The sequence below is a fragment of the Pteronotus mesoamericanus genome, unplaced genomic scaffold (genome assembly GCF_021234165.1).
Source record: "Pteronotus mesoamericanus isolate MK-2021 breed Mesoamerican mustached bat unplaced genomic scaffold, CSHL_Meso_final contig_164, whole genome shotgun sequence".
NCBI lineage: Eukaryota > Metazoa > Chordata > Mammalia > Chiroptera > Mormoopidae > Pteronotus > Pteronotus mesoamericanus.
This window is the reverse complement of record NW_026555065.1, coordinates 2,976,997-2,999,013: the sequence shown is the minus strand read 5'-3', so window position 1 is coordinate 2,999,013 and position 22,017 is coordinate 2,976,997. Positions and strand designations below refer to the sequence as shown.

General features: G+C 40.9%; 1 protein-coding gene and 1 pseudogene across 2 annotated transcripts in view; one reads left to right on the top strand and one right to left on the bottom strand.

Annotated features, from left to right (window-relative positions):
- The first annotated feature begins 7,923 nt into the window (after positions 1 to 7,923).
- DIS3L (DIS3 like exosome 3'-5' exoribonuclease) overlaps positions 7,924 to 22,017 on the top strand; it is a 32,449-nt gene continuing 18,355 nt past the window's right edge. The window contains exons 1-4 of one of the 2 annotated variants that reach the window (XM_054565247.1): positions 7,924 to 8,129; positions 9,497 to 9,650; positions 18,270 to 18,398; positions 20,083 to 20,218. In XM_054565247.1, the coding sequence (XP_054421222.1) occupies positions 7,991 to 8,129; positions 9,497 to 9,650; positions 18,270 to 18,398; positions 20,083 to 20,218 (558 nt within the window). In that variant the 5' untranslated portion in view covers positions 7,924 to 7,990. Of the gene's footprint in view, positions 8,130 to 8,594; positions 8,740 to 9,496; positions 9,651 to 18,269; positions 18,399 to 20,082; positions 20,219 to 22,017 lie in introns of those variants that run through there. The other variant, XM_054565248.1, reaches the window with a different exon arrangement.
- LOC129064159 (60S ribosomal protein L17-like) lies at positions 20,873 to 21,427 on the bottom strand (annotated as a pseudogene).

Here is a 22,017-nt window from a genome sequence, read left to right as displayed (position 1 = left end):
ACATAGTATATAAGGTATCTGTCTCATGTACATATAAATATGTATACCTCCTATTCTTCTAAAATTGAAGAAAGCCTAAAACAAGTGGCTTGAAAAAGTGTGGTTTAATTACAGCCTGCTCAATAGTAATCAGCAATATGATTAACAATACATTTTTACCTCCTGTTTAAGCATTTATCCGTTTTACATTTTCACTAAGATGATGAACCTAATGCCAGCGGAAATGAAACACCATGTTTTTAATATCGCGAATATCACACTAGTCATAAATAAATAAATGTTTGGTGGGTATGTGGGCCCATGGTCTTGCTATTAAGTCTATAAATGCCTCCATGTTCTGTATGTATCAATGAGGCAATGGATTTCAGGTTATTTTCTCTGGTTTCCAGTACATTTGAAATAATGGTGTTCTGTGGGCTCAAAGAACAGCCCTTCTCTCTTGCTTCTGGATAGGCAGATTGGCAGGTGCTGTTCCCTTTAGGGAGGGAGGAAGTCCTTTTCTCTGATCAACAATGATGCCTCAAGCTGATTAAAGAACACTGTTTGTATAACTGGAGGAGGATCAAAATACCTTCAGCTCTCCAAGTCAAAAAAGATAAGATCTTGAAGACTAAGATGGCAAACATAACAAGAGTCTTATTGTTTCAATGAAAGGCATCAAAGATCCAAGCCTTTTCTCTTCTAAGCAGAAGAATGCTAAATACCACTTAAAATGGCAGATTTAATTTTTAAAAAATGTACAGAAAACCCTCCTGATTTTCCCCACTCAAACACTGTGACCAGAGAAGTTTCCTTAAACAGAGCTCTGACCACATCACAGTCTACATGGAAGAAAGGCAACATGTATCAGCAGCCTAACCACTATCGTGGATTTGATGGTGGCAGCCAGCCACACTAAAGGATGTCTACAATGATGACATTTTATAAGTAAAATCCACTTCCTCAAAAAGTGCCAGGGATTCCTATCACCTGTCACAGTGGGATTTTTAGAAAGAATTCTTATCTGGGGGATAAAGCATCACTCCTCTTAGGGAGGAACTGAAAAGTAAAAAAAGAAGGATGGTTCTTACACATAAGACCCCCCCCCCCCCACGACACACTGTCCTCTCCAAGTTGATCCTGTGTTATCAAAAGGGGCTGGACTCTACACATTGATCCCCAAGTGAATTCTGGGCCCAGTGCAAATCATTGCTAGTTAAAATGAACAGAATGTGGGTTTGTATTGGTGGAGCTCTTCCTCCCTTAACTTGAACCGACCAAGGCAGCATTATTTATCATTCATTTACTTTTGTTATAGCATCTGGATTAGTGGCTTAGTTCTCTCAGTTCTTTTTAAGGACATCATTTGTGCTGTTCTCGGATACTTGATAAATTACTACAGCAGTGCTATGATCTGAATGTTTGTGTTCCCCCAAAACTCATACACTGAAATCCCAAAACCGCCCCGCTCTGACCAATCAAGGGTGATGATATTAGTAGGTGGGGTCTTTGGGAGACTAATCCTCATGAATAGTATTAGCGCTTTATAAAAGAGCTCCAAAGAGATCCAGAGCCCCTTCCACCATGAGAAGATAAAGTAAGAAGTCTGCAACCTAGAAGAGGGCCCTCATGCTGGCACCCTGACCTCAGGTGTCCAGGCTCCAGAACTGTGAGAAATAAATTTCTGTTCTTTATAAGCTACTCAGACTGTGGTATTTTGTTAGAGCAGCCTAAACAGACTAAGAGAGGTAGGCAGAATTCTGAGAAGACTCCCAAGATTCCTGTGCCCTTGTGTACACATACCTTCTCCAGGTCATTCAGTTGAACACTAATCTAGATTTTGCTGTGAAGGGATTTTGCAGATGCAGTTAAGTTCCCAAATCAGTTGACCTTAAAATAGAATATTATCCTCAGTGGTCCTGACCTAACTGGGTGAGCCCTTAAAGGGAATGGGTTCTTCTGGTGAAAGCATGAGAAGGAATATGGAGGGGGTCACAGGACAAGGGACTGAAGGTGGCCTTTAGGAACTTAGAGGTGCTTCTGCCTGACAGCCAGCAAGAGAACAAGGGCCTTAGTCCTTCAATTGCAAGGAATTGAATTCTGCCAACAACCCTGTGAGCCTGAAAGAAGACCCCAAGTTCCAGAAAGGAATCAGCCCAGCTAACACCTTGATTTCAGTCTTGTAAGACCCTGAGTAGAAAACTTAATTTGGCCACACCCAGACTTCTGACCTGCAGAAGCTGAGATAATAAATGGATGTGTTTTATGCTGTTAAGTTTGTAGTGATTTGTTATGCAGCAATAGAAATCTATTACAAGCAGATAGAATGTACTTAATCTGGCCTAAAACGTAAAGAAAGTTAAATATAAATGTATTTTTAACTTTTAGACCTCACTCTTTTTCCTTTAGAACCAGATACAAAAGTATAGTTTAATATGCCTTTTATTTACTAAATACAGTTAAATTGAAAAGTTTAATACTTTATGTTTATTCAAAACCTGGATGGTTTCTTAGAAGTTAGGATCATTGCTAAGCACTCCGTATTCTTTCTTTCATTCTTTAACAACTCTTCTATTGTAATTATAAGGTTTTAGAATTCATAGTCTATCTTTCTAAGATATAAAATGGAATTTACTTTCCCAAATTCAAACATATGCAGTAAGAATATAGTAAAATATATGGGAAAACTCCTTGTAATACATTCATCCAATACAGTAACTACATACCATGACTGGTATTCTACTGGTAATAATAATCCTACAAGATGAATGAAATTTTAATTCATCAAATAATATCAATATGAAAAAATTAAATGACAAATAGTAATGTTTCTATTTTTGATTTATAAGTGGCTGTCCATATAACTGAATTTTCTTCTAGTCTGAGTCAAGACTTAAAGGATTTTCTTTTTCTTTTCTGTATCAATCAATAAAGTTTAGTTTCTCATTAATTTTGGGGCATCTGAAACTTCGAGTTCCTGGATAAATGTATTGCCTAATACTAAAGTTTTTTGTTTGTTTGTTCATTTGTCTCAAATAATTGGATGTGTTTTAATGGTAGTAAGTGAAAAGCCAAGTTTAAACTACTCAGACACCAGCACGTAAGGATTTCAGATGAAGCACCCTCCCATGCCACACACAAAAAATATAGTATATCTCTCAATGAACAGCGCCCCTTAGTGGTAGAAGAACAAAATTATTGGTAGGTTAACAGCACAATAAAAATCTTGCTGAGATATAAATTGGTAAGTACAAAATAATTTTCTCTTTAAAAAAATTAGAAAGAGTTAAGCAGAACATTTTAGAGCAATCATTGCAAAGTGGATTATGGGAATTCACAGGGTGTTTAGAAAGCCAAAAGGGAGCCGTTATATCTGCTGGGAAAAGTGAAAATCTAGGATTAACAGCTTTTAACATATATGAAATTAAATTATTCCTAATACAAGTAGCAGAGGAATCTCAACAACCATTTGTCTTCCCATGACACTCCCATTGAGATGAGGGACAACTAAAAGTAAGCTGATTCTTCAGATAAATGAGATAATTTTAGGCATTTACATGACCCTTTAGAATCATTGAACCATGAATACAGCCAGCAATAGCTGTCCTGCTTGCTGTATTTTATAGTCAAAATCACTAAGGCTCAGGGAAGTTTGTAGTATAATAGAGTCAATATTAGAATGGCATTGTTTCCAGTTCCCCAACCCTAAAATAACTGGGTTTACCCATAATCCACTGTATACCATGTACCTCATTCTATAACTCACCATTCACTAGCTGAAAGGTGTAATGACTGAGTCATTACTGTCTGGGCTCTGTAGCCAAATTGCTTGGGATCCAAATCTAACTTTACTATATACTGAGTATGTGGCCTGTGTCTCAATCATTCAGTACTTCGTTTTCTTACCTGTAAAATGTTGTTGGTAACAGTATCACACTCAAAGTCATCATTTTGAGGATCAAATGAAAAACACAAGAAAAGTGCTTAGAGCAGTGCCTGGCTCCTGGTAAATCTTGACAAATGTTAGGTGCAATTAGCTGATACTGCATAGATTGACAAGCTCTTCAAAAAGTTGCAAATGTGGGGGTTATATTTAAAGATATCTAGAATGCATACCAACTATCAACAATAATAAATAACTTAGGAGAAGTACTTTTGATGCAAACAGAACCTCAATCTTTTTACTTGGCATACTTCAGTATTGTTGGAATGTGTTGCAACAAGCATGTTGTATCATTGTAATTTTAAATAGATAAATCAAGACAGACTATTTCAAAACCAGCTTCCGTAATCTACTCTAGTCCTTAGAGCTCATCTTCCAGAATTTCTTTTATACATTTAACCTCCTTGTCCTCTTAGCCCTTTGTAAAGATGTCTGACCCTCTCTAGGCTAACCTTTTGATGAGACCTTTTGATTATAATCCAGTGGTTGCTGATGTCTGCACTCCCAGAGTGCATCTGCAAAAGGCATGCAAATGCTACAGACTCCTGCAGTGTAAGCACACTGGTGCTCAGCCTGAAGAGGACTGCCGTCATGCACCAGGGAAGCCCAGCCACCATTGAGATTTCCATCAGCAACAGAGTGCTGAAAGCTGTCACAGCATTCTGCTATCTGGGCACCAGGCTGTCTATCTGCACTTGGATTGACAGGAAAAGGAAAAACTGAAAAGAGAAGCAAACAACCAAGCATTCTTCCCAATGTATTGCTCCCCTGGCACCATAGCCCAGAATAAACCAGAGCTGCTGCCCTGAAGACCACTGCTGCCCTCCCACCTCCAACAGGACTGCACAATTTAGAACTGCTACAGAACCCTTGAGCAGCCTCATGGACAAAAGCAAAGGGGAAGGATTGAGGGAGGGAGCAGGGAGGGGGGAGGGTAAGGTGGTGGAGGGAAGGCAGAGACAAATGTATTTGAAAAAATAAAAAAAGAAATTTGTTATTGCTAAAGAATGCTAGCCAATCATCTGAGCCTTCAGCAAGTCATGATCTTTTTGCTACGCAGGGGTCTTGCCTGAATGTTGATGGCTGCTGGCTGATCAGGGTGGTGATTGCTAAAGGTTGTGGCAATTTCTTAAAATAAAATAACAATTAAATTAAAAAAAGAAGAAGACATTTATTATCTACTGAGGACTTTTTACAATTGTATTTTATTGATTATGCTATTACATTTGTCCTGATTTTCCCCCTTTGCTCTCCTCTACCCAGCACCCCCCACTCCCTCAAGGGAATGGAGAGTTTGTTTTTTAACAAATAGGTACCTCTTAAGCCTTTAATCTCCTTTGTAAAGTGGGTGGTGTTAGCCAGGGTAATGCTAGCTGTTATAACAAAAGTTTATTTTCCCCTTACAATAATCTTCTGTGTATGCTTTTGGAGGGAGAGGAGGCAGGCCTCTGTTCTGCACAGTCCTTCTGGGACCCATGCTGATGGGGGCAGAAGGGGGTTTGCTGGCTTCAATGGTGGCTTCCAAGATCCTGCGGACTTTGGGCATCTAGCTAGTAAAAAGGGAAAGAGGAGCATTCATGGGAGGTTTTTATGGGTCAGTCCTGGAAATCGTTCCATTACATTCTGCGGCCTCACCTATCTATTGTACATGCAAGGGAGGATGGGAAATGTGTTTCATCTGTGTGCCCAGAGAAGCTGAACAGAGAGCTAGTTTCTGTCAAAAACAAACAAACAAAAACAATCCCACACATATTTACCTTGAAGGATTGTGATAAGGATTAAAGATGATACGGTGATTTATGCTTGGGTCATTGGCTATTGGGGAGTGGGTTGAGGCTCTAAAGTGAGGTGAGGGGTAAAATATCCAAGCAGAGACTGGATAGTGGACTCAGGCGCAAGAGTTAAGGCACAAGAGTTAAGATGATGGCAGAGAAGTCACAGGCGGAAGAGTTAAGATGATGGCCGAGCAGAGTGACAAAGGGGTGTGAGGTGAGAATCTGCCTGTGGGTGTGTGATCACGTGGCTAGTTCCAGCCAATAGGCAGAAGTGACGTGTATCACTTCCGGACTGAGCTTTTAATTGCTGGAGTAAAGTTGTCTAAGAGGGCTCTTTTCCCTCTGCCAATGAACAGCAAACAGTATTTCAGAGAGGACTGACTTCATCAGTCTAGGTTCTAGAGAAGCACAGCACATAGTGGAGCCTCTAGTCACCCATACAACATGTTGTTTTAAGCCACTGGGATTTTGAAGTTGTATGTCACTGCAGCATAATCTAGTGTATTCTGACTGACATAGAAACCTTTTTTCCAGGCAAGAGGCATCAGATAGTCGGTGAACAAACAAACCAACAAAAAGGCATTCTTGCCCTGGCCGGGTAGTTCAGTCCTCACATGCATCGTCACTGTATGCCAAGGTTGCAGGTTTAATCCCTGATCAGGGCCCATAAAAGAATCAACCACTGAATTCATAAATGAGTGGAACAACAAATCAATGTTTCTCTCTCTCTCTCTCTATCAATCAATCAATAAATCATTCCATTTTAGGTCATCAGTTCCAAAAGCATAAAATCAGTAAGAGAAAATGAAAATGGGAAGGCTTTGGAGGTCATCGTGGGCAGCATTTTAATGCAGGGGGTAAATGCAGCTACTTGCCTGTCCTCTGGGGTCTCTAGAGCTGACCTCCTGAATTAGGAAAGGCCTCCTACACTGTTGGTTGCTTTATGGGACTTCCTAGTGCTCTGGCCTGGGACCAGCCTCGTAATGTTTCCCAACTTGTAGAATTTCATTTTGCGTCTCACTCACATTATCCCACACTGCACATAACTTGACATAAAAATACTAGTGAGGGACTATGACTCTTTAAGATGTCTCCCTAAAGTAAAAGTAAGCCATCCAACAGGACACCCTAGTTCTGCTCACTTCAGCATAATAGGTAGCCCTGGTGCCCCCAGCCAGCTGGTTGAGCTGCTTGAACCAGAGCTCAACAAGCAGAATATAAACTCCTTAGATACAAGAGCTATATTTTATTCATCTGTGAATAGCACAGTAATTAGTTAAGAGTCTACTTTGGATTCAGCCAGATTCTGGCTTGAATATTGATTCCACCACTTAATAACTGGGTAACTTTGGCCACTTAACCTCCCTAATCCTGTTTCATCGCCTATAAAACGGGAATAATGCCTGGCTCCACTTACTTATGGAAATTAAACGTGACATTTGTATGTAAAGCTTCTGGTGTGGCTCAAAATTCTTTGTTGAGAGCTTGAAAGGACAGTAGCGTCTATCCAACCAAAGGAGTGTGATCTCAGAAGAGACTATATATGCATCTCCAACAAGTCTAAAGAAAAATTCCTTTGCTAGAGGCTGCAAATGCTATAAAGTTGGGGTTAAATAGACATGTCTACACCTCAAGAGACTGGTTTGGTTTTCATTTCCTCGTCACTGTTTGAATTTTTATATGGATTAAAAATGCATGAAATTAAAAATAAATACAATTTTTTGAAGGAAAAAAATGTTGGGCTGGCAGGGTAGCTGGCTTATTTGCTGAATCTTTTAGCTCTTCCAGGGATAGCAAGAGCAACAAACAGAAAACACTAATAATTACCCGTATTAATAAGGTTGCCCCATTCCCATAGGGACCTGGGGGTAGAAACAAAGTATCACAATCGTTTTTAGTTGCACCAAATCTTCCTTCACAAGACTGTAAGCCAGCTTCCATATATTCTTTCCTCACACAAGCCTTTTGCTTGCCCCCCACCCCGAACATCCTTGCCCCCAGGCAATTGTGGGGAAGGGAGACACTGAGGCGGGCGGGAGAAGTCTGCGGGGCTGGAGCTCCCCTCCCGCGGGCCGCCAGGAGCCCTCAACCTCAGGGCTTGGGCTGTTTGGGCGCTGCCGGGAGAGCCGGGCCAGCCGGGAACCCAGCGCGGATCAGGCCGCCCGGCCCAGGGGGCGGGCCCGAAGCCGCGGCCTCGCCTCCGCCTGAGCCGCGCCGCGCCCACCGCTTCCCGGCCTCCTGCTCGGGGCAAGCTCGCGCGCCCCGGACCTCTGTCCCGGGGAGCGCCGCCACCATGCTGCAGAAGCTGGAGAAGGTGCTGCTTCTGAGGACCTTCCAGGGCCGGACGCTGCGCATCGTGCGGGAGCATTACCTGCGGCCCAGCGTGCCCTGTAACAGCCCGCTGTGCCCGCAGCCCGCCACCTGCCGCAACGGTCAGGGCCCGGGCGGGAGCGAGGGCGAGGGTGGCCGGGGCGCGAGAGAGGAGGGCCGATGCCAGGAGCCAGGGGAGCCCTGGGCGGGCAGAACGAGGGCCGCCGGGGCGGAAATGAGGGGAACCCAGGCCGGGAGGGAGCGGGGGCGGGGAAGTGGCAGTCGTCCGCGCCGTGAGGCGGAAGGGCGCGCCACCAGCGGCGGAGCGAGAGGCCGCACTCCGAGTCCCAGGGCCCCCGGCCTCCAACTGTCCCCTGGCTTCACCTTCGTCCTACGAACGATCCTCCGCATGGGACACCCCGACTGCGGCGCCCCATGAGGTGGAAGGGCGCGGAGACAGTTGCCTCCACAGCCCAGAAGCCGGTGATTTGGGCTTTCCGAGGGGCCTGGTCGCAGGAACCTGCCCCTTCCCACCCCCTAGAGTCCATTGTGGTGAAATGGGGGCGGTCCTGAGCGCTTGGCCCTTCAGTGGCTAGTGGGACGCGAATCAGTGGCAGGAGCGCAGGGACCTGCTGCTGCCCATTTTACATTTCTTTGCTCCCTACAAAATACCTGACCTGCCAGCACCGATGCCTCAGGCATTTATCCAGTGAGCGCCCTCTTCACTTCAGGGTCTGTGAATTATATGGACCCTCTCTGTACGGGAAGGTCGCGGGGGAAGTCGGATTTGGCCTGCTGTGCACTAGACCCTCCCGCACTTGGTTTCTAGGCTGCAAGGGTGGCCCCCTGAACGCAGGAGGTTACTGATTCTCTTAACTCTTGGTGGGAGTTGAGGGTGCTGGGCCTTTTCGGTGAATACAGTATTTGGAATCCTCAGTTTGGTTAAGGATTGATGGTTAAGGTGAACATTTCAGTTATTGCTTGGCTAACCAGCTCCCTGACATGGTCTGGGTGGAAATCTTGCCACCGTCCTTGCTTGCACTGAGCATCTTTTATGCCTCTTGGCGACCTCTGTGCATGTTTACCAACTTGAGACAGAACCTCCTTGAATTGCTGGACAGAAACAAGTGGCCAACATGTATACTTTCAGAGTGCCTCATTTGAGTGTGAGCTTCTCCTGAGTTAACTCAAATATGCAGGTTGTGCTGAAGATGTGCTTTTTTAAAAAGATCAGTCATCTCCTGCCCCACTGGCAACACCGTAAACCACATTGAGCGTTTATTTGTCACAGCTTCAGAAAAAATGAAGGTGCTGAACTTACCTGAACTTTGGGCCTCTACCAAAGTACATTTGTCTTCTCCTTTAAAAACTGCACGGGGTAGTTAAGGCTGGAAGTTATTTTGCACAGGAGGGCACCATGACGTTGCAATAATAATAAACCAGGATTGCAAGTGTTGTCTAATCACTTACATTTTGAATTATACTTCAGATGGGAAACTCTTATCTGGTGATGTGACTCATTACATGATCCCCGATTGGAAAGTTGTTCAAGATTACCTTGAGATCCTTGAGTTTCCTGAATTGAAGGGAATTATTTTCATGCAAACAGCTTGTCAAGCTGTGCAGCACCAAAGAGGCCGGAGGTATCTGTTTTTGAATTACTTATAACACTATTTTATATTTCTGCTTCAACATCTGTCCAAAAGTTCTGACTGTAGATCACTAGGCTGCAGTGTCCTTGTGTGTGGGTATTTAGATTCTTGGCTTTTGGTTTGCATTTTATAGCAGTTATTGCTTATTTCTTGTTGATAATGCATATTAACTAATCTTATTTAAAGATATATTATTGTTTCAGAAGCTTGCTTTTTGTTCCCTTGGGAAAAAGTACTTTGTTTTTTAATTTTAGATTCCTTTATTGTGGATACAAATTGTATTTGCAGTGATTTATTCAATGAAATCACAGATAACTTGTTTTATTTTTAGGTTACTAGTATAACTACCAACCATAGTAATTGTATTTGCAAAACAAAGGATTTTTGATTGAAATCAGTCTAAAATGCTTGCCTTGTACCTTTTAAACAAATATTCTAAAGATTGGTTTTGTTTCACTTAACATTGGGAAAAGATTGATGATTTGAACTTGGGGATTCATGCTATATGGAAACAGCATACATATTACAATTATATATCCAAACTCTTAACACCCTAAGTCATTTAAAAAGCAGAAACTATGCGTTTATTCTTTTTAAAATGTTGTAGTTTCTGCAGACCTTGGTAGTAAAAGATGAAGTGTGTTTATTTGTATATGAAAATGATAAGTTGTCCTTATTATATGCTCAGTTCAAAAAAATGTGCATTAACTAGATTGTGTGCAGGTTTTTCAGATAGAATATTTCAACATGAGCTTGAAGTTGATTTTGTTCAGACAGGAAGATATAGATGTTTATACACATTCAGGTTTAAATGCTGCTCCAGGTGTCATATTTCAATTTCTGCTACTAAAATCAATTTGTTGTTATCATTCAGATTGCTAACACACTGCAGAGCCTTTTCAACCTCTGTTTTCTAAAATATTTTTAATATTAACGATTGTTTTAAAAACCAATTGCTGGGACATTCCAAAACACAGAATTGGGATTTAAATGTATTTTCTCCTGAACATTTCAAAAATAGTTAACTTGATGAAAAAGTATTGGTTTTCCATTGTTTTACCATGTCTCTGAATATACTAAATGTGAAAACAGAAGATGAGGACTTATGAAATAGGCCCATATGATAACATCCTAGTTTTTTCTCTGGGTAAGCACTTTTTCAGCTTCTAGTTTCAGGCCTTCTGAAGCAGTACAAAGTCTTAGTCCCTTTCTCAACAGACCTGTTGTTGTCTTGTTGGGGTTAGATGCAAGAAGGCACTTGCAACACACCTGAGACACGTATGACTTAATTTAATGAGGATTCTGCAAAGTGCAGAAGTAAATAGGGGATGGGGGATGGGGATTAGGCCACAAAGTCTCTGAAAGAAATAGATTTGAGACTGGTCTTAAATAAAGGAAGGATAATGAATATGATTGATGAAGAGGAAAAAGAAGCAGGAATGGAATCAGCAAGTTTGGGGCTTGATGCTTTGTTTATCTGTTAAGCAACCAGCTGGTATATTGAGATTGAAACAGCTAAAGGACCAAAATGACCTAAGCCCTGGAAAGTGCCCTATTGAAAGCTCACTTTAGAATTCATGATAGCTGTTGAATATATAACAACTAGGAGTTTGCTTTATTAATTTGGCATTCATAAGTGTTAAGTGTAAGTCATATGATTTTTTATACTTAACCAAATGTGATCTAGCAGAAACTCTGTGATATTTTGCTGCATTTAATGTTGGGAAACATTTTGTTTTGTTTTTCAGTTCTTCCTTGGAGATTTTTGAGATGCTAGTAAATAATTCATTCTATTTGACATGCTTTTAGGAACATGATTGCTTAGGAAAGCTTTGTCAGTTAAATGTACCTGCTCTGGCCCTGGCTGCTGTGGCTCAGTGGATTGAGCACCAGCCTGCAAATCAAGGGGTCACCAGTTCAGTTCCCAGTCAGGGCGCATGCCTGGGTTGGGGGCTGGGTCCTCCAGTAGGGGGCACATGAGAAGCAACCACACATTGATGTTTCTCTCTCTCTCTTTCTCCATCCCTTCCCCTCTCTCTAAAAATAAGTAAATAAAATATTTAAAACAAAAAACCCTGCTATGGTCTAGTGACTGGTTGTAAGGATACTTTGCTTTCCCCTTTTGACCCTCTGAATTCCTTCTGTATAGCTTCAGACTTTCACTAGTTCACGCCTCTGTTCCTCAATATATAAGACAGGGACCATAGAGTGTTGTAGTTGGAAAGGATTTAAGAGGCCATTGTGATCTAACTCCCCATTCAGTACATCAGTGTTACTCAACATGAGTAATGTCACTGACTTTGTTTCTAAAAGAAAAGATTTCTCATGGACACACAATGTTCATTTAAATGATTTTGTTGTATCACTACTTAAATATGTTTGAATATAAATCTATGTATATGTCCTCATGCTTAAATACTTAATACAACACTAAAACCAAATTGGACCTTCAGATTAAATAAAACTATAAAATCAGAAAACTGCAAATGTGACAGATGACATTGTTTTACTGAAGTGAAATTGCCAGAATTGGTTTTAATAATAGAAGGACATAGCTCTAATCTGCTTCTATATTTAATATGATTTTTTAATTTCAATAATATTAATGCAGCAAATGGCCTGCTCTCATAAGTATATTGTACAAAACACTATGAAAAAGTTAAGGTTTTAATCATTCAAGATAATCAAACATTCTGCCATCTAACAATCCTCAAATGCTTATTTAATGAGGGCTCTCTTGATAACTCTGTAAGACTGTCTTCTTGCCCACATTTGTTCATTTATTCAGGTGGCTTTTTGTTGTTGTTAACTGAGTTTATTGGATGACTTTGGTTAATAAAATTATGTAGGTTTCAGGGGTACAGTTTGTGTGTGTGTGAAAGCCACCTCCCTCCACCTGCCATACTTTTTCTTTTCCTTTCTTTTCTTTTTTTTGGGGGGTGGGTTGGGAGGATTAAAACCTGGATTATTTTATTTATTTACCTATTTATTTATTATTGAATTTACTGGGTTGACATTAGTTAATAAAATTATATAGGTTTAAGGTATACAGTTCTATCCTACATCATCTGAATGTTGTATTGTGTGTTCACCAGCCCAAATCAAGTCTCCTTCCATCACCATTCATTCCTGTTTTATCCTCTCCTAGCTCCCCCAACCCCCTGGGTGTTTATTTTTTTCATTTAACAAATATCTACCGAGAGACTATATGTTCTAGAAACTGTGCTGGCACTGAGGAAACAGTAGTGAACAAAAGCAGACATGGTCTTGAGGGGAAAACAGGCAGTAATCAGGTAGTCACACAAACAGATGGAGAACTGCAGCTGTGACAAGCGCACGGAAGCACAGGGACCAGGCTCCAGGAGAGCCCAGACTGCTCAGGGAGACTGGAAAGTCCTTCCTGAGGGCAATGCCTATGCTGAGCTCTAGGGGATGAGTAGGTATTAACCAGACGAAAGGAGAAAATCTTTCTAGGTGAGGAAACTGCTGTGCAAGGTCATAGGGAAGGGAACGCTGCTCAGGAAACTGAAAGAAGGCCCTGGACGGGATGGTAGACCTCATGGATGCCAGTGAAGGTTCTTAAGTAGATGGGGTGGCATGATCAGATTGCTGTTTTGAAAACATTACTGGGCTGGTGGAGAAAAGGCATGGAGTAAAGAAGACAGGAGGCTATTGCTTTAGTGCAGATGAGAGATGCTGGTAGTTTAGAGATGGAGAGAAATAGGCATTTCCCAAAACTATTTAGCAGTAAAAACTATAGAACTTACCAAGTATGTGACCAAGAGAATTAAAAATATGTCCATGCAAAAACTTGCACAGCTCTATTTATAACAGTGAAAAAGTGGAAACAACCCAAATGTTCATCAGCAGATGAATGGTTACACAAAATGTTTATCCATGCAAGGAAATATTATTCAGCCATAACAAGGGAGGACGTACTGGTACATGTTATAACATAGATGAACCTTGAAAATATTATGCTAAGAGAAAGAAGCCAACCACACAAAATTCATATAGTGTAAGATTCCATTTATATAAAATGCCCAGAATAGGTACATCTGAGAGAGAAAGTAGATGAGTTAGGTTGCCAGTGGCTGGGGGGTCAGGGAAATTGGAGAAGCACTGCTTAATGGGTATGTTTCTTTTGGGGGTGATGAAATGTTCTGGAATTAGATAGTGGGGATGGTTGCATAACTCTTGTGACTATACTAAAAACCATTGAATTGTACATTTAAAAGGGTGAATTTTATGGTATGTGAATTATATCTCAATAGAGCTGTTACTTTTTTAAAAACCTATAGAACTTAATATGGATTTAGGTAAGTGAGGTGAAGGAGAAGGTGGTGTCAAGGATAACCCTAAGATTTCTGGTTTACCTAAGTGGCAAGAGAGAGGATGCACCAGAAGAGGTCTAAGGGGGATGGGTAGATAAAGGTCCTGAGTTGGAAGTGTCTGAGGCTTCCAAGCGGGCAGGCACTGACCCCAAGTGGCACTGCAGTTAGACGGCAGTCATTCAGCTCATCCAAAATATTGTTAGACATGTTTTAAGATATCACCTTCTATAAATGGAAACATAAACTTAAAATCCTCGTAGAAAACTCAAGGACCTCTGAAAGTCTACGAGACCCTACCAAGGTTATGGGAAAACTGGTTGAAGAAATGCAACATGGTACAGAACTAACTCACTTCCCCGCTGGTTGTGGAACATCCACTCCTCATTCCCAGAGAGTATAGTCAGCAGGGGGAAGGGATGTTGCATCTGTGAGGCCACCATTGAATAAAAACAGTACACAAAAAAGTCAATTTAAAGAAGTTAAGTTCAGCCCTGGCCGGGTAGCTGAGCTGATTGAAGTATCATCCCGATACGTCAAGGTTGTGGGTTCCTGGTCAGGGCACACATGAGAAGCAGACAATGAATGCATAAATAAGTGGAACAATAAGTCAGTGTTTCTCTTTCTCTCTCTAGCTCTCTCTCCCCCTCTCCATCCCTTCTTCTTTCCCAAATCAATAAATTTTTTAAGAGCTCAGTAACATTTTTATTATATTTCTTTCATTGCTATTTAGTCCCTTTAAACACCAGCAACCTCCTCCCACCCGTGGCAGGCGCCACACTGGTGTCCATGTCCGTAAGTCCTTTTTCCTTTTTGCTCGATCCCTCCACCCCCTAGCCTCCCTCTCCTTAGCGGAATAAATTAATTTAAAAAAAAATTTTAAAGGTGTGTTTAGCTGTCCCCCTAAGAAATTGTTTGAGATGTTTTGATAATAGACATTTGGAAAACGCTGAAGCCACTCCAAGGAAACTAGGGATTTTCTGTAAGACTGGAATTTTTAAAACTGAAGATAATTTTATTATATTTGACTCTCTGAAGCTGTTGTTCTCCTATCATTCAGGCCAAAGTTGTTCAGACACTCTGATATTCTTTGCAAAAATATGACTTTATAGTATGTGTGCACTATTAAATTAGAACCATAAGCCCACATACCTGTAAGAAAACCCAAATGCCACACTCAGAGTGATTCGTCGTTTCCTGCTTTCCCCATTAATATTCCCGTGCCATTTGTTCATTTGTTTTATCTAGCTGATAAAGATAGCTGACAAATGGAAGCACACACTAAAAATCTAAGGGAAATATATGGGAATGAAACTTAAATTGAGAAAATTCTTCTTAAGAAATATATTTTTCTAAACACTAGGAAGAATTGTCATTATTCTTGTTCAGTGCTAACCCCCCGGGTCTAAAGTGCAGGTGTGATAAATGTAACGTGTGTGAAGCCTAACAAACTGAAAATGTCAGTTTCTTCTGAGAAATATCTTGTATTTGGATCACTGTTGTCACAAAGAGTTGTGAGTTCTTTTATTCATTTGGAAAACGTTTGTTGAACACCTACTGTGGGTTACGCAGTGCAGATACACAGGTGCACCATACTGTCTGCTCTCTTGAATATCCGCCCCCTCTCTCCTCCCTTGGGCCCTTTGCCCAGCCCGCTTTCACTCACCCTTTAGGACTCCGGGGCTGCCTCCTCCCAGACGCTTTCACCGTCTCTGTCACATTGCCACACCCTGAACTTTTCCTTTCACAGCACTTATCCCACTGAAACAGATGATTCTGTTGTTTGTTTGTTTTACCAAATAGTACGGCCTCTTTTAAAAATTGTGGTAAAATATATGTATATAACATAAAATTTACCATTTTAAAGTGTACAGGTCAGTGACATTGAGTGCATTCATATTGTTATACAACCAGTCTCCAGAACTTATTTCATCTTCCCTGCCCCTATTAAACACTAACTCCCCATTCCTCCATTCCCCACTCCCTGGCAACCACCACTCTACTTTCTGTGTTACGTATTTGACTGCTCAAGGAAACTTATGTAAGTGTACATAAGTCCTTTTGTGACTGGCTTATTTCACTCAATATCATGTCTTCCAGCTTCATCCATGTAATAGCATGTATCAGAACTTCCGTTTTAAGGCTGAATGATATCCCATGGCACATATATATCACATTCTGTTTTTCCATATATCTGTTGATGGACACTTAGGTTGCTTCCGCTTTTGGGCTACTGTGAACAATGCTGCTCTGAACAGGGATCCGCTACTATCTTTTCAAAACCCTACTTTGAATTCTTTGGGGTCTGTACTCAGGAGTGGGATTGCTGGGTCATATGGTAGTTATGGTTCTGGTTTTGATTTTATTTATTTATTTTTTGAGGAATGGGTGGGTCTGTTGTGTTTTCCAAAAGCAGGATTGCTGCACACAGATGAAGGGCGGCGGCAGCAGAATGTCTGGGTGGCAGCCCCTGAGGGCATTTAGTGGAGCAGAAGACTTGGCACATAGGAGTGTGCAAAAATCTGTGGGATGAAGGATGTTTAAGTAAGGGAGATAATTTGTAAACAAATAATTGCACTAAGCTCAAGTGCTTTATTAGGAGTGTATAAAATGTGATGGTAGATAAGTAGAGCAAAAACTGTAGAGGGTAAGACCAGGGAAAATGGGCAATATGTTTTCGGTATTTTCTCTAAAATAATAAATTACAGATGTTTATAAGCCTCTTCTAAAATATTTCTTATTGCTTAACAAATAAGTGCTCATTTTAAAAAATTCATGTCTGACAGGAATGTATAAAGCAGAACGTGAAAGTCTTTGCCTCACCATTCTGCAGGAACAATCACTGTTCACAGGGTCTCGTAGGCTCGTCCATGCATAATCTAAGAGGTTTTAAAAATGAGTATCTTTGTGAACATGGGAAAATTATTGATTTAATATGTTCTGGCATTTTGGGGTAGGGCAGCTTTTGTTTGCACAAGTGGAATTCTGTTAAGGAAAGCTGCTACTCACAGAAGTGAAAAATTAATCCCTTTGTTTAATTAGGAAAAAAATTTTTTTAGATTTTATTTATTTATTTTTAGAGAGAGAGGAACGGAGAGAGAAAGAGAGGGAGAGAAACATCAGTGTGTGGTTGCCTCTCACAGGCCCCCTACTGGGGACCCTGCCCACAATCCAGGCATGTGCCCTGACTGAGACTTGAACCGGCAACCCTTTGGTACACAGGCCAGCGCTCAGTCCACTGAGCCACACCAGCAAGGGCAATTAAGAAAGTTTTATAAGTTGTATTAAATGATGATTCTTTTTAAGATGGCTCAAATTTAGAATTATTAAGAAAATAAAAGCAGTGTATCTTGTTTTCTAATGAAACATTGAGACCACACAAATAATGGTGGTTAGCATTTACTTGGAGAATTCTGCCTTTGCTTTAATGAAAAGATTAATTTCATAAAAATCCATGATGGCAGGTGGGGGTGGGAATGGAGGGCACAAATCGTATTATATTAAATGCCAGTCATATACCTTGGATAATTTATATGTTGATTTAATATCTGATTTAGTATCAATTGATTTTTAAATAAACATTGACTTCCTATAAAATACCTGTGAATATTCTATAGTTCATATTTTAGACCTCCACTTTTGAAAGCATCTTCTTAAAAACTGACCCACGTAAGACTTCATATTTGATCTGTGACTTTGGTTAACACTGGGAGGATCTCCTGGTGGGAAACCTTAAAACTTGCTGTTAGTCCTCTGAACCTCATTCATATAAATGAGGTGGCTTCATAAATAAAATATACAGATAAATCCCCAAACTTAGTTACCCTACATGTCCTTTTCTAGGGCTGCCAGTAAAAAGTAAAATGTACTAATGCATAATGCCATTTATAGAACAAAGTGAGGTACAAAAATAAAGTGCTAAAGTCTGCTTGCTTCTGTGTTTTCTGTGAGCCTTTGTAGTGGGGGCTGTGTGGGGCGGTGTCATATAATTACATAATAAATGGCAGGCATCTCAGAAGGGGAAAGGGGTGTAGAGGGGTTGGATAGAGCCACAGACTAATTAATGGGACCCTGCCCAAGCACATTCTAGCAGACAGAATTGAGAAACAGCTGCCCAATGATACTGTGCACACTAAGGCCAATATTAAATAAATGTTCCTCAGGTTTTCAATAAGCAATCTTTTTCTATAAAATACCTCACCTTTTTTTACCATTAGCAACAGCTGTCATTAGATGAGTACTTGTTATGTTAGATTTATTTTTCTCCTCTGTGTCGCAGACAATATAATAAATTACGAAACATCCTGAAGGATGCGCGTCGTGATTGCATTCTCTTTGCTAACGAATTCCAGCAGCACTGCTATCTCCCTCGGGAAGGAGGAGAATCCATGGAGAAGTGGCAGACCAGGTATGGCACTGAATTGCTGTGAGTGTTCACATGATCATCTTCTGTATTTTCTTTATCATTTGTACTTGGCAGTTGATCTAAGTGGTATGATAAGTAGCAATTATTTCTGGAACCATGATTAATGCTGAAATGCTTAATGTGTCAATATTTTTGATATGTCATTTGATACATAATTGATGTACTTAAGAAATTGTAATTAGGGAGGTATAGTACCCGGAGTAAGTTTGCCCCAGACTCTACCAGCCAGCAGGACCATTCCAGTGATCCAGAAGTCAAAACTTTAATACTTGGAGGGGAGGGGGAGAGTCTTACTTTTAAGCTAAGATTTCAATTTTTCTGGTATAGCTCTAACATCCAAACTAGTCTGATTAAACTTAAGCTGGTTAATTCTGGTTAGAACTGTTTTAGCAGGGCTTGGCATGGTTTGTTTACTTCCGAGGTGATTCCCATAGCAGGAGTGAGAGAGTAGGGAGAGTGAGACAGAGTTAAGGATGAGTTACCGCGGTGGGGAACTGAGGCTCAGTCCTGCTGGGACCCTCTAAGGAGTCACCTCATAGGGCAGAGGCTAGGGCTTTCAGTGAGTGCTCCCTTTGGCTGAGGATCATTCCCCAGGGGCAACTCCACTCACTGGGCTCTTGGTGGGGGTGGGGAGGGGATGGAACTGCCCACCCAGCTACAGCTAAAGTCAGGTGGGCCTAGGGCACAGGTTCTCCTCTGTAGAGAGCAAAAGAAACCTTAAACTTTAAAATGTCTTATCTATACAAAACATTTAAACCATCTTTTTCCTTATAATTCTTAATCTTATACCTTTATCTCATAGTTCAAAAGTATAGCCATGAAATATTTAAAATCTCTAAAGCAAAATAAGCACTAAGACATAAAGTGTCCTTAATTATAGTCCCCAGGTTCCCACAGGGTTCAATAACAGAAAGGGAGAAGCAGATATTTGTCTAGGTTAAGTTATTTGTGAGTACTCAGAATAGTCACACTTCTGACTACATAGTCTCACACGTAGTTGGTAATCAGTATATGTTGGCTGACTTTTTTTTAATTTCTAGAATTGAAGGAACCTTACATAGTGTCTTAATTTGCAGGAAGGGAAACAAGTGCCTGCAGAAATTGACAGTCCAAATTTACACACTTCATTGGAAACATCCAGACTTGAGCACACCTCTCTAGACCCAGATTCATTTGTTCAGTTCAGATTTTTTTCAGGAAGATTTTCAGACATTTTTTGTGGCTCCACATCATACCTTTCTGGATTATGATCTTTAGTTACTTGCAGCCTAGTTTTTCTCTTAGCTGAAAACTTTTTTATCTTTTAAGCCTCACGTAGCTTGTTATCTTTGTGGTGCCATGCCATGCAGCCCTCCAAACAAAAAGTGTCAGCAGATGGCAGAGCCCCATGGTTTCTAGGCCATATCAAGAAATGAAAGATGTTGTGGTGGTGGCTGGATGTCTTAGGGAAAAAGACATATCAAGCACTTTTGATTCATTTTTGTATCCCCTTGGGTACCCAGCCTGGCGTGTATTTATAGTGAGTGTTCAAGAAGTAGTTGTTGGATGACTGAATGGCTCTCTATGTAAACCAAAGGATAGCATATTAAAAGCCAGGTGAGAAGTTGGGAACAATAGCTTGTGTTTGTCTGGCTTGAGACGGTTCATGTGCTCTTCGCTTTTTTAGGAGCATATACAATGCAGCCGTTTGGTACTATCACCACTGCCAGGATAGGATGCCAATCATTATGGTGACCGAAGATGAAGAGGCAGTTCAGCAGTACGGAAGTGAAACAGAAGGAGTGTTTGTGATTTCTTTCAAGGTATTTACAGCTGCTCTGTGTGTGTGTGTGTGTGTGTGTGTGTGTGTGTGTGTGTGTGTGTGTTCATTTCCTAAGTAGTTCCCAGAGGGCTCTAGATCCCTCTGGCAATACAAAAAAGGAAAATAAAGAATGAAGGAATACTTCAAGAAGTTCCATGTCTCCCTAGATAATAAAGCTTGACTTGAGCAAATCTGGGCAAACTACTTGTGACTGTAAGGCTTACAGTATCCGAGACAGCCCCAAAAGCCCCTGATGACAGTAAACTCATGTTTGTAGTTACAGCAATAAAAGTATTAGTAATGATGATGATAGGTTTAATCTAATAAAGTTGCTAACAGTGTTGTTTTTGACTTACAAAATGGCAGTTTTACATGATTCTACCTAATAGCAATAACCATCCTAAATTTATGTCATGCACTGTTCTAAGTGTATTATTTCATTCAATTCTTGCAACAACCTTATCATGTAGGTGTTATCATCCCTATTTTATTGGTGAGGAAGGCAACTAAAGCACAGAAAGACTAAGCAACTTGCCCAAGCTTACATAGGTAGAAAGTGGTAGAACTGGGTTAGAACCCAGGCAGTCTGATTCCAAAGCTCTTTTTTTTTTTTTTTACTTTAACTAGTATTTATTTTATTTATTTTATGCTGAATTTACTCCCAAGCCGTAAGCTTTTGTTTCTTCAGTTTCTTCTGGGATATCTTTTTCTTCTGTGCAACTTCCTCTTCTGGTTTAGGAACAATCTGTCCTTTTTCAGTGAGGATCATCTCAATGTGGCAGGGAGAGCTCATGTATGGGTTGATCCGCCCATGAGCTCTGTAAGTTCTACGTCACATCTTGAGAGCATTGTTCACCTGGCTGTGCTCAATGACCAGAGAATCTCCATCTAAACCCTTAAGTTCAGCATTACTCTCTGCGTTTTTAAGCATGTGCAGCAAAAACTCAGCACTCTGCTTGGGCCACTGGCCCTGTGTCCAGCCCCACTGTTTGGCCTGAGCACACCTACCAACTCCACCATTGTATCAATGAAATATGATACATTGTTTCTTTAAAGTGACATCTTTCAGATACTTGGTGGCTTTTTGAATATTCATATCCTTGATGGCCTGGGCAGTTTAACAGGTGTTCTTGAAGTGAACTCGAAGATTTGAACCTCGTGATTTGCATGATTTTGTGAGGTTTTCTGGGTCAAGTGAACAGCCAACCATCTTCAGAGGTGACCTCTCATCACTTTTGGAAAGAGTCAAAGCTCTTAACTATCGTGTTTTTATTGCTTCCCAAATTATTCTTCTGAATACACACAAAACACAGTTTTAAAGGCCAGTCTTGTATCTCTGCAGTTCCTCACTCTTCCCTGCTTGTGAATGCACACAGAAGTTGAGAGGAACAAAGGGGAAGGCGTGAGACATGATATTGTTTATGTGAAGGGGATCTGTTTGGTGTAGAGATTATAGATGGGAGCAGCATTATTGGTGATAGTTACTTGGGCTGTCTTAGCAGGATTGTTCTTTTTTTTTTTTTTTTTTTTTTTAATTTACTTATTGTTAGAGGAAGGGAGGGAGAAAGAGGGAGAGATTGACATCAATTGGCTGCCTCCCACATGCCCCCAACTGGGGACCTGGCACACAACCCAGACATGTGCCCTGACAGGGAATCAAACCAGCGACCTTTTGGTTCACAGGCTGGTGCTCAATCCACTGAACCACACCAGCCAGGGCAGTTTTCCTATTTCTTAGGTACCTTTTGGGAGAGTAGGATGCATATTAATCTCTTGATTGATTACTGGTCTCTTCTGTCT